The sequence below is a fragment of the Dreissena polymorpha genome, chromosome 4 (assembly GCF_020536995.1).
Source record: "Dreissena polymorpha isolate Duluth1 chromosome 4, UMN_Dpol_1.0, whole genome shotgun sequence".
NCBI lineage: Eukaryota > Metazoa > Mollusca > Bivalvia > Myida > Dreissenidae > Dreissena > Dreissena polymorpha.
In genome coordinates this window covers 112,812,656-112,825,834 of record NC_068358.1, presented here as the reverse complement: position 1 = coordinate 112,825,834, position 13,179 = coordinate 112,812,656, and the positions used below count along the sequence as shown (strand labels likewise).

At 35.3% G+C, this 13,179-nt stretch overlaps 1 protein-coding gene across 1 annotated transcript in view; it reads left to right on the top strand.

The window, feature by feature from the left end:
• Window positions 1-2,495: 2,495 nt before the first annotated feature.
• LOC127877430 (TBC1 domain family member 19-like) overlaps window positions 2,496-13,179 on the top strand; it is a 28,488-nt gene continuing 17,804 nt past the window's right edge. The window contains exons 1-9 of the mRNA XM_052423298.1: window positions 2,496-2,842; window positions 5,618-5,690; window positions 7,104-7,228; window positions 8,581-8,655; window positions 9,194-9,257; window positions 10,176-10,272; window positions 10,723-10,783; window positions 12,136-12,247; window positions 12,938-13,050. Of these exons, the coding sequence (XP_052279258.1) occupies window positions 2,750-2,842; window positions 5,618-5,690; window positions 7,104-7,228; window positions 8,581-8,655; window positions 9,194-9,257; window positions 10,176-10,272; window positions 10,723-10,783; window positions 12,136-12,247; window positions 12,938-13,050 (813 nt within the window). The 5' untranslated portion in view covers window positions 2,496-2,749. The remainder of the gene's footprint in view (window positions 2,843-5,617; window positions 5,691-7,103; window positions 7,229-8,580; window positions 8,656-9,193; window positions 9,258-10,175; window positions 10,273-10,722; window positions 10,784-12,135; window positions 12,248-12,937; window positions 13,051-13,179) is intronic.

Here is a 13,179-nt window from a genome sequence, read left to right as displayed (position 1 = left end):
CCATCTTTCCTGTTTGTAATCAAACTAAATGCAAGTTATTTACTGAATACAAAAAATATGTATTTAACCATTTTTTACGTTTCTATATTGTTGTATATGAAGAGGATAGAGGCTTATATTCGTGTTTAATTTGTATAAGTCTGTTCGATATGTTTTACTTTGCTTTTATTTTATATTTTAATTGCACTGATGTTTTGTTGTTGTTGTTGCTGTTTTTGCTGCTGATATAATTGCTGTTTTTGGGGGTTTGTGTTGTTGTTGTCGTTACTGATGCAATAATTGTTGTGGTGTTGCTTTTGTTTATGCTTTTGTTGTTTCTTTTGTTCTTATTGTTTTGTTTCTGCTGTTCTTACTGCTGCTGTTTGTTTTTGAGTGTGTTGTTGTTGCTGCTGCTGCTGGGGCTTCAACTATTGATGCTGATCGGGTATAATGGCGCTCCGATTGATCATCATCATAATCGCATGCATCAACATAATTCACAAATCATATTTGAAATACTAAAGTCAGATTTATTATGGCAACAAATGATCTGTCCGTACGTTCTATTTATCGTTATTAAATTTGTTTCTTAAAACACAATGTTTACAAATTACTGTGTCATTGCGTAAAATGTTATTTAACATTTTATTTACAAGGCTCGCACCACACTGTAAGCAATATATTTTACATAGAAACTGGTAACACTAAAGATGTGGTTTTAAAAGTGAATCAATCACGCAAGCATTAAAATACCGACGGATTTAATGTCGACATCGCCGTTGTTGTCTTTAGTTAACAGATTTGCAAGCTTTTGAGCGGTACACTCCTGTCTCTTTTAAATGTTTGGGCAATCAGGCCCATGTTCACTACTTGGAAACGGAGGTAAATACATTCTCAACTAAGAAACAGTCATCTAGTCTTCGAGATTAAAAAATAAATAAACAAAACAATTGTGTGATAAATGTTGCATCAACATAAAACAATAATAATGTAAAGCTTAATTATGCAAATATGCACTCGCATTTGTTATATATAATTAAATAAAACAAGTACTTAATTTCTTTCTCGTAAAACAAAAGATGTGTACTTAGTTTGACAAGAAATATTGCTTGTGACGAAACCCTTCGCCAAAATGTAAAACTTATCCTACGGAATACCGTATCTTGGGCTTTTAGGATATCGTTTAACGTCGGCAATATATGGCGTATATATATGGTCAACTTACCTTTTGCTCTTTATATACCCCCGATTAGGAGAGCAGATTGTTGTTTCAAACAATAAATAACTAAGTTGGTCTATTTCCGGGGGTTTATTGTGTGGGTTGTTGTGATATTCAAGTTTATTCATTCTGTCTTGAAAGGGAGGCGGAAAACTACAACGGGCGAGGCATGGTCAGGGGTGATAACCCCAAAAAAGGGTTAGGGTAAGGGTTAGGTGAAGGGTCGGGTTAGGGTTAGGGTTGGGTTTAGGCTAACCCAAACCCTAACCCTAACCCTCTAACCCCCCCCCCCCTTGCGCAATACCATACCATGCCTCGCCCGTTGTAGTTTTCCGCCTCCCGTCTTGAAATAATGTATTTCAAGTAAAGTTAATTTTATTGTAAAACCTTATTTTAAGAATTAATTGTGTAAAGTATTAAACATAATGGATTAGAAAGAACCTGACTGATACAAACTATATGCATTTTCTTTCGTTCTTTCTTTTCCTCTTTCGTCTTCTTCTTCTTCTTCTTCTTCTTCTTCTTCTTCTTTTCTTCTTCTTGTTATTATTATTATTATAATTATTATTATTATTACTATTTGTTTTTATTAATTATCATCATCATCATCGTCATCGTCGTCATCATCATCATCATCATCATCATCATCATCATCATCAGCATCATCATCATCATCATCATCATCATCATCATCATCATCATCATCATCATCATCATCATCATCATCATCAAAAATATTATTATTATTATTATTATTATTATTTTAATTATTATATTTGCAGGGGTAGTGTGGGTGTTGGTGGGTTATGTTTGTGTGTACGTGCGTGCGTGCATGTGGACCTGTCTGTGTGTAATAACCACTGTAAGTTTATTTGGTAGGAGTGCTTGGACACCATCCGGGTCCACACCAAAAGCAGCCTAAGGCGCGGAAGGACATAACAAACATCAAAATACAGAGGTCGAATTATTGTTGTATATGTTATTATTGATTACAAGTGTATTACATTTGTTTAATAATAACGTTTGAATATAATTTGTTTTATCATGAGACGCCCTAAGGAAAATTGATATGGAGTTATGATATTTAGTCGTGTTTATACTGTATTACATGTCCGCACGTTAGAAATACATCGGGCGGTTTTGTGAAGAGCAGAAATCTGCATGTGCCCGTGTAGCTTTCAATATTCTATAGCAGGCTCACAGTATCACTGTTAAATGAGTCAAGAAGATGCTTGAAATTTCAAAATTTAAATATGTGTATTGTAGCCTATGCACGATTGGGTAGAGCCCATAATACTCGCGAGAGGCGTGAGGCAGTACTATGAGATAGATAGATAGAGTCTTTTTTTCGCTCTTAAGGGAATGCACTCTTAACTTATTGGAGATGTAAACAAAATTGGCGTTGCCTTTTGTTTTTTTTCCTAAGATATTTCCCTTATTATAACATTAAATTCAACATGATTTAATTTCCCTAAAACCTCAAAAACAACTTGATTCAAAGTCAGTATTTTATAATAAATCTACGTATACGAGCTACTTTGTTTTGATTAAATGGAATCCCATTTTTCACCTGGGTATGTGCAGAATTTGTTGCAATCTTTGAAGTCTTCGAAGATTTACACGGACCTTCATAATGCAGCACAGGTGACGACTGTCTTCATATTATTTCTAATGCATTAGTGGAGATGGTTTGAAAATGGCATTTGATGCCGCTTCTGGCTGTTGTTTTGGATGAAAGGCAACATCATGATAAAGAGCAGTTAAAAATGCTGTGCCAAATCAATAACATCTCATAAAATGACAGTGACTGTAAAAATGCTTAACTCATATTTAGCACCATCTCCTAGCTAAGGTGGTCATCACACATGTCAATCCATGAAATGTAATGTAGAAGTGTAAATTTTTTCTTTTAGTTTTGTTTTCAGATTAAAGTGCTAAGTGACAACTGTAAAATATCTGCAATCACATTGCAAAATTGTTTAACACATTGCAAAGTTATATATTCTATTTTTTATTATGCGTTATGATTGCTTGTTTAACCTTGACATTATATACGTTACATTATGTTACCTCAGCATCATTGTTTACAAATCACGTAACAGCCCTACATTTGTCATTGCTTTTTATATACTCTTCATAATATTTCTAACAACGTGGAAACTGAGCAACGCAATATAATTTTAATATTATTTCAATGTCATCATTGCGTTCTTACACCATGAAAACATAAAATTAAAACTGTTTACACAATATTATGCACGAAAAGCACCATTTCCATGTCAAGATGAAGATTACACCCGGTTTCCACCATCAGTCTCTTAAGTAACTTGCCACAATTTAATTGTGGAGAAGACACCATAGGAACCGATTAATGTGGTTGGTATGACAATGCCTACAAACTGGAAAAAAACACTGAAATCATCTATTGAAAGTGACACAGGTTATTCACGCTTAACTGATTCACAGCCAGTCCCTTCTTCAGTAACTTGAGGCCACAAAACATACATAGTGTAAACAATTTCGGGTATTGTGGTGATTTTTAGCTCGGCTGTTTTCGGAGAAAACCCGAGGTATTGTCATAGCCAGCTCCTCGTACGCCGTTCGCGTCGTGCTAAAACCTTTACATTTGCTCTTAAATCAAAGCAAAGATCTATTAATATACCAAGATTAGAATCATCAATGCGATAAAGAAGGAAATCTCGTTAGTTCTCCAGGCCCGAGATTTGACGACGTGATTTCCAGTGGCGCAGAAATATTAATAGATCTTTGAGATAACAGAGTGAGACTAGCGGCTGCTCGATTGATGTTAGGTAATATTGATCTCGTTTTCGTTGCGCTAATACCCGATATTTTCTGTTGGTCCGAATAGATATTGTGATCCATAGGTACATAATTCTACAATTTTCATATTCTAAAAGCAATTAATTTGAAAACAACAAACATAATTTTGAATTAAGTTAATCATTTTAAATAAATCATTTATTAATCAAACAATGTGTTTGCATCAATTAATAACCCGTTTGATTCTTAGACAGCCGACATCGATATAAAATTCTCGATATCACGTGACCGATTACGTCAGGGAATCTCGGAGGCCGGGCGAATTAACGGGATATCTCGATAACACTTATCTTGGTATATTAATAGATCTTTGATCAAAGTGCTTCCACCTACAACTTTGAAACTTCATATGTAGATGCACCTTGATGAGTTCTACATGCCACACCCATTTTGGGGTCACTAGGTCACAGGTAAAGGTCACTGTGACCTCTACACAAAAATAAATAAAAAAAATCTGACAAGCTTCTATTTATTAAAAAATGCGTTGGCACCCGTTATGGGGATCTCTTGTTATAGTAATGAGAGACTTTTGGCAAAGCTAGTTTACTCTAGAAAAACATCAGGAAAAAAACGGCCACGATCAGCGATTCGGAGTTTCATAGTTTGCATGTTTCCCTATTACTACATTCACGGACAGCAACAGGGAACCAAAATAAATAATTTCTGATTCTTTTGTTTTTGTTCATCGTGTTCAAGCTTAGCAGGATGATAAGTGGCACATTTTACGGATGCACAAAAGTTCAGACATTCTGATCTTGCGAAACGAATAAGGAAATAAAAGGATTTTTTTTATTCAAAGATGATTTTAAAGGAGTCTGAAGGACCGTCTTGACACAAAAACAGGGTGTCGGAGTCTCATTTAAATCAGTCTTGGACTCCTGTTAGTGTCGACGCTGCAAATGTATGGTTCATTTAGGCCTATAGACCACTGTTGAATGTTATTATTTACCTCTGTTATAAAATTTTTCTTTATAAAACTGCTGATTATCTGAAGTAACTTTTGTGATGGATATTTTTAATAATTTGTGTCTTTAATATCACAAAAGGATAGTTCTAGAACATGGTTGATTCCTATTTGTCTATAAGTGTGTTGTTAGTAAAAACAGAAATAGTTTTCACTTAAAAATCTTTTTGGCTGACCAAGTGTTGTTTTTAAATCAGACTACATCCAAGGTACTACAATAGATTTAGTATAATAATAATTCTAGGCAAATAAAAAGAATACATAGAAACTGATTGTCAATTGCCTTTAATTGGCAGTATTTGTATCATTATTTGTATGGTGAAAAATATTGAATTGTCACTGAAAATTCGTATCAATTCGTAACTGTTTCAATCTGAAAGATATCGAACCCTATGATTCTTAATCCAGTAGTTCTATGAAAGCAAATAAGTACATTATATATATATATATATATATATATATATATATATATATATATATATATATATATATATATATATATATATATACTTAATTTTAATTATTGATTAACAAATTGTTAGGAATTCCAAAATTCAAAATTTGTAATTTACAGAATTATTTATTAGCTATAAATGTGTTTTTTTCTATTTCAGACAGAGGTTTCTAAAACGTCTGTTAGAGTTTCAGAATTAAAGAAAGGTGTACAAAGTGGGCTAGCAGCTTCGGGTATGTGAGTCTTCTAATTAAATCTTCAAAATTTGGTCATAAGTCTTATAAGGCCAGCCTAGCTCCAGAACATCATGCCCATTCATGCAGTCTGGTCTGGAGCTTAAAGCTACACTGACACAAGTATTACAGGTGTAGGCCATGACCAGACTGCGCAATAGCACGGGCTATCCTGGAGCTATGCTGGCAGCACATGGCATAAGACCCGAAACTAATTTTTGCATGATGCTACTCCTTTGTTTTGTTTTTCACCAGTTTTATACCAGAAAATGAATAATTATTATCAATTTTTTAGTCATGCATTCTTGATTGTGGCTCCTGTCAGCCTACAGATAGAGCTACAATAGAATATTAATAAGCCCTGCTTTGGAAAAACATGGCTTTATACATGTGCGTGAAATATTGTCCCAGATAAGCCTATGCATTCTGTACAGATTTATCAGGGACAACACTTTCCACCTAAAATAGATTTTCATTTGCTTTAAAAGAAAAATTCAATAAAACAGAAAGAGTCCGCCCTGATTAGTCTGTGCATAGGCTTATCTGGGACATCAATTTATGCACATGCATTAAGCCCAGTTTTTACAACTGAAATAAAACGTTTGGAAAATGCTGTTGGGTTGTCTGGAACAAACCTTTTCGTAGTCAATTAGGAATGCTTTTTATTATGAATAATTACTCCACTTATGCACATTAAAAATTAAAAATGTGAATATTGCAATTGACACATGTCAGATTTCATGCTTCAAAGTTATGACATTGTGAGGTCTTTTTTCAAAAATAAGTAATGTCTAGACCATAATGACTAACATGTGTCCTGACTTTTGACATTACTGAGGCTGCTGTTGGGTGAGGAATGAAACAGGAATGAGTGACTAAGGCTTATAGGAATCAGGATTTAACTGATTGTTTTATGAACAAAAATGAATTATTTAAGAATGTGTTATTAAACAAACTGGGCATGAATAATTGTTATCTGCATATGAGTTGCGTTCTGAGAAAACTGGGCATTATGTATGTGCGTAAAGTGCGGTTCCAGATGAGCCTGTGCAGTTTGCACAGGCTAATCAGGGACGACACTCTCCACCTAAATTGGATTTTTGCTAAATGTAAGAAGAAACTTCATTTAAACAAAAAATGTCATTAAAGCAGAAAGTGTCTTCCCTGATTAGCCTGTGTGGACTGCACATGCTTATCTGGGACGACACTTTCCACACATGCATTATGCCCAGTTTTCTCAGAACACGACTCAAATTATTTTGCCATTTAAAAAAAAAATTTGATGCTTGGACTTGTGTTATCATTGCAGTCAATCTAGGTGATGACTATTATTAATAAGGAAATAAAAAAGGCAAAAGGCATTATAAGCTTAGAAAAGATTCATAATAAAATATATAAAATATTACTTTAAAGGGTGGGAAAAGAAGTTAAGGAATGAGATCTACCAGTACCTGCTGAGTCACCCTGTTAGCTCCCACCCCCAGGCCACACCTGCAGAACATCTCAAAGAACCGCTGCTATACCTTAGGAAAGCACAGGTATGGAATGGTGTCTTGGATCTAAGTAGAAAACATTTATTGCTCTGTGATTCAGATTTTTAAGGTCTTTGTCCAAATTAGTTTGTCAAAGATTGGTTGTCTAATGTTTTTTCTGTCAGTTTGTTTTGAGGATATTTTTCTTAGATTATTTATGCAAGTTTGTTTGTCTGGTGTTATTTGTCAAAGTTTGTTTGTCCAATGTTGGTTTTGCACAGTTGTTTGACGAAGGATGTTTGTACGGGATTTTGTGTAGAAGGTACTTTTTCCAAACTAATATGTACAATTTTGTTTGTTCATGGTTGTTTACCCACGGTTGTTTGTACAAATTTTTTGTTTTGCTCATTTTTTTTTTGTCCAAGTTGTTTGTTCATGTTTTTTTCTTCAAATTTGATTGTCAAAGGTTGTTTGTCAAGGGATGTTTGCACAAGGTTGTATCTTTCAGGTTGTTTGAAGTAAATTAATTTGACATATGAAACCATATTCTGCTGTTCACCATGGAAATATAATCCCGTAATTGCTGACCTCAGTCTTTGAAAAACAAGTATCTATTGGTCAATTCATAGTAACTACACAATCATAATTAATACATTTTGGAGAAAGAACGCAGAAATCATGTTTGTTAGATATGAAACTTCCTGCATCATTAAAAAAGTGAAACAAATTATACAATTTAGTTTTCAGTATTCAATAAATCATCATAAATTTGATTCCCGTACTTTTTGCAATTAAAAAAACACACAAAAATAACAAACAAACAGAAACAGCAGTAGTGACCAGTTAACAACAGTACTGCAGCAGATATAACTATAGCATAAATATCTGTTTGTCATAATTTAATTATTGTCATAAGCATCTACATGGATCTGAGTCCTGCTCTTTGAAAACATGCCTTAATGCATAACATGTGGTCCCAGTCTGCACAGGCTAATCAGGGATCACACGAAAACATGCCTTAATGCATAACATGTTGTCCCAGTCTGCACAGGCTAATCAGGGATCACACGAAAACATGCCTTAATGCATAACATGTTGTCCCAGTCTGCACAGGCTAATCAGGGATCACACGAAAACATGCCTTAATGCATAACATGTTGTCCCAGTCTGCACAGGCTAATTAGGGATCACACTTTCTGCCTCAAGTGATCTTTGTTCAAAAGACACTTCCTTTCATCAAAAAAATCCATTAAAAAAACAGAAATTGATGTCCCTTATTGGCCTGTGCGGACTGCACAGGCTTATCTGAGTCAACACTTTACGCACATGCATCAAACTATATTTTTCCAGACCGTTAGTCTGACCTATTTTAAAGACCAAATACATGTCATGTAGATATATTGAAACATGCATTTCAGCAAGCTTGGGAGAAGAGGATTCTAAAAAGTTTAAATAGCATGTGCACAGAGCTGAATATTCCTCTAGCCAGAAAGGTATTTCACATGTACCGTTACTACATCATGCTGACTTTCAAATTATGATTCATTTCTATAAGTTTACATGATATGTTATTCTCTGTTCTTCAGCCTCTGTTCATCTTATCACATTAGAATATAACATATAGACTATGTTTGACCAATACAATTATCATACTGTAACTTTTATACATATACATATATAAACTACAAGAAATATCAGTTTCAAGAACAAGCTTCATAATTATAATATAATATAATGCTGGTCATGCAAAACTGGGTCTTATGACATATGCAGGCAGCATAGCTCCAGACTAGCCTGTGCATTGGCGCAGTCTGGTGAGGAGCTACCCTGTCCCCTCAAGAGACCACAAAACCTCGCAAGACTTGGTGGTGGAATGGCAAGGTCCTAATCAGACTGTGCTAATGCACAGGCTGGCCTGTAGCTACACTGGCCACTTATTGCCACTTAAGACCCATTTTGGCTTGGCACAGTTCATATTATAGAACAAAATTAATGTATTTTTTAAAATTTGTTGTTCTATTTTCTATTCAGCGTCCAGAAAAGGAGCAGAAGGAATTGGCAGGGAGATGGACAGAGCTTGGCATTGATGGACCTGGTGAGTTTTATATAAATCATTTGGACGACGCTCTCTGAAAAGCGGGTTTAATGCATGTGCGTAAAATGTCATCCTGATTAGCCAGTGCAGTCTGCAAGGCTTATCAGGGATAACTTTTTCCGCGTTTATGATTTTTTTTTCGTTTAAAGGAAGTATCTTTTTAGCAAAAATTTCAGTTAGACGGAAAGTGTCATCCCTGATTAGCCTGTGCAGACTGCACAGGCAAATCTGGGTGACACTTAAAGCACATGCATTAAACCCCTTTTCACAGAGCACAAGATGATTTTGCTGGGCATTAATTGTTCTTAAAGTGAGTTGAGCTGTAAAATAAATGGCCTTAATTCATGTGCATATATTGTCCCAGATTAGCACAGACAAGTCAGGGACAATAGTTTAAGCTTTTATGGATTTTTGTGTGTTTAAAGGAAGTCTATTCTTAGTAAAAATTAATGTAGTGTTGAAAGTGTTGTCCCTGATTAGCCTATGCAGATTGCACAGTCTAATCAGGGAAATACTGTACGCACATATGTTAAGTCTGGTTTTCCCAGATAAAATGGTATCATAATGATTATGTGTTCTACGATTGCTTATTGTTTGGATTCCTGATTTTTCTTGTAAAACCAATTGAGCCGTGCTCTGTGAAAAGGGGGTTTAATGAATGTTCCTACAGTGTCGTCCCACATTATCCCGTACAGGCTAATCAGGGACAACACTTTCAGCTTTTATGATATTTTTTTTGTTTCAAGAAAGTCTCTTCTTAACAAAACTCAATTATTTGAGGAAAGTGTCGTCCCTGCACAGGCTAATCTGGGACAGTCTGCACAGGCTAATCTGGGACAACACTTAACGCACATGCATTAAACCCCTTTATCACACAGCATGGTTCATTTTAATTTTCTCTATTTTCATTTGCACCAGACCTGACCCAGATACGGCCCGTGTACGCTCCAAAAGATTTCCTGGAGGTGATTATGTGTCTTCAGAACCCCAACTACAATGCCGGCGACTCCAGTGGGTAGGTAGAGTTGTGGATGACATTCTCATTATACTAACTATACAGCTATTTCAATGAATACAATGGTTATGAGATATATACAAAGAAAACTTATTTTGAAAGCCAACTCTAGTTAGATGGGAAGATTGGTTATAATCAACTTTTGTATGTTACTTAATAGTAGATTTTTATTTTCATTACTACTGCTATATGTGAGCCCCTTCATGCAAAAATGGGTCTAAAGGCACATGCTACCAGAGTAGCTCCTGCAGCCTGCACATTTGAGCTGTCTGGTCTGGAGCTACCCTGTCCGCTTATGAGACCATTAGTGTACCTGTTACCAGACTTCGCAATTGTGCAGGCTTGTCTGTAGCTAGGCTGTCAACATATGACATAAGACCTATTTTTCCAAAATGCAGCTCATAATGTGCATACTTTTTCCAGTTGTTATGTACATCATACTTGTTTCAGGACATATACTCTGTGGGGCCTTGTGCAACTGCCGCTGAAGCTGAGCAGTATCAATAGATTGGTAAGTAACAGAACTGTCAAAACTAGAAACAGATAAATATGAGCAGTGCTCTGTGAAAAGGGGGTTTAATGCATGTGTGTAAAGTGTTATCCGAGATAAGCCTGTTCAATCTGCACAGGCTAATCAGGGACAACACTTTCCACTTTTATGATATTTTCTGTTTAAAAAAAGTATCGTCTTAGAAAAAATCCAGTTTAGACTGAAAGTGTTGTCCCAGATTAGCCTGTGCAGACTGCACATGCTAATCTGGGACAACACTTTCCACACATGCATTAAACCCCCTTATCACAGAGCATGGCTCCTTTATTATTATATAATAAGGAGTGATGAGGTTTTGATTAACAAACTTGACCAACCTCTTTACGTTAGCTTGAAAGAGAAAAAACTTGATATTAAAGGAACTTGAGTTCAGAAAATTAAAATGGAATGAACAAAGAAACGACGCAAATGTAACAAACAGGGCAATATAATATGATGCCACATGAAAATGAAATAGAGAATAATAGGTTAGTGTTTATTATAGATCAGGTTTATCATGCGAGGCTTAGAAAACAAAAAGCACGAGCCTTGGTGTTGATCTATAATCAACGCTAATCTATTATTCTTTTTATCCCACTTTTTATTTTGTAAACTTTTTTGTTTAAACAAAATTAGTTTGACTCGATAATTTCGCTGGATTTATGACGTCATTTTGTCGAAATATTGACGTCGTTTCTGCCTATAATAGATGATATTTAATCAACGCGGCTTTAATCAACCAAATTCGCTGTAAAAGTGGGATAACATTGTGTAGTTCTTTTTACTCATGTACTTTTAGCAAGAAAAAAAAATCTGACATACTTTTAGAAATGATTGAAATACATGTTTTTATACTATTTTATTAAGAGACTGATATGGCCGCTTATGTAATCAACACAAGCAATATTTTCTACATGTAAAACCAACATAACATTTGTAAAAATATACTTTTAAAAATTTCCTTTTTAGGTTAAACCATTAAAAACTGGTTACAGTAAAAGTTTAACCTGTTTATGATTTTTATAACCTGTTGCATCCGTAGTTATTTGCCTTGAGATGCTCACTTGCAAAATGGGGCTTAATGGATGTGATATCAAAGTGTTGAACCAGATAAGGATGTGAATTCTGAGGGTAGGACACTTTCCGACTAGACAGGATTTTTGTTACGAAGAGACTTCCTTTAAAAAGGTCAATTCAATAAAAGCTGAAAGTGTCGTCCCTGATAAGCCTGTGAGTGCTGCACGGGTAAGCTGGAGGGACACTTTGGACTCTTGCATTTAACCCCATTTTCCCAGATGCGGTTCTGTTGTATTGTCTTTCTTGGTGTATTCCAGCGGTTACTGTACAGTGATATGGCCATCAACCAGTGTCAGACAGGGGTGGATGACAGCAGTGACATTCCTGCTGACATGTTTGATAGCGACAGGGTCAAACTTGGCAAGAAAGGTGTGTTCATGTTGGTTAAGTACTTATTACGGTGTATAGAGAGTTAAAAGATTTTAAATTGTGATACATATATTATTTTTAACCTAAACTTTTTTTTTTTAAGTTCGATACACACTTAGTTTTTATTGTTTGTGAAGATGGTGGTTTACGTTTATGGTGTGGCCTGGGTCTGTAGGCTACATTGCCATGGCTAAAATTCTTAAATGCTGAAATTGTGTAATTTTATCGAAACCTATGAACTAGAAATCCTTAACAATTAGTTTTCATTCGATATCATACATTCAAAAGAAAGAATTTTACCCAAAAAAATAATGTGTTATGTATCATGTTACGTTAAATTGAAGAAATACTGGTAAATAAACACCAGAAACACGATCCTGTATTGAGATAAATTCTTGTAACCATCTGCTTGTTAATGAGCCACATTTGTACAAACTGGGCTTTATGCATGTGCGTAAAGTATTGTCCCAGATTAGCCTGTGCAGTCTGCATTGGCTATTCAGGTAATATTTGTGTCCGCTGTTATGTTTTTTATTTGTTTAAAGGAAGTCTCTTCTTTGCAAAAATCCAAATTAGGTTGGAAGTGTTATCTCTGATTTGCCTGTGCAAACTTCACAGGCCAATCTGGGAGCACAGTTTACGCACTGGAATAAAGCCCAGGTTTCCCAGAACAAGACTGCTATGTTTCAGTATTGCAAGCGGAGCACAGTCCGATAGCCCAGGAGTACGCCAAGAAGGGCTGCCCTGTTAGCCTGCGTGAGGACCTCTGGAGTCAGATACTCGGAATTAACGTTGATGAATTTGTAAGGGGCTGGTGTGCTTTGTTTAGGCATAAAAATGTCTGTTTTCCTAAAATGGTGACCATTTTAATATTATTTTGATCTGAATTCGCCAAAAAGAACAATTTCCGGATAACAAATTTAGACTTTTAG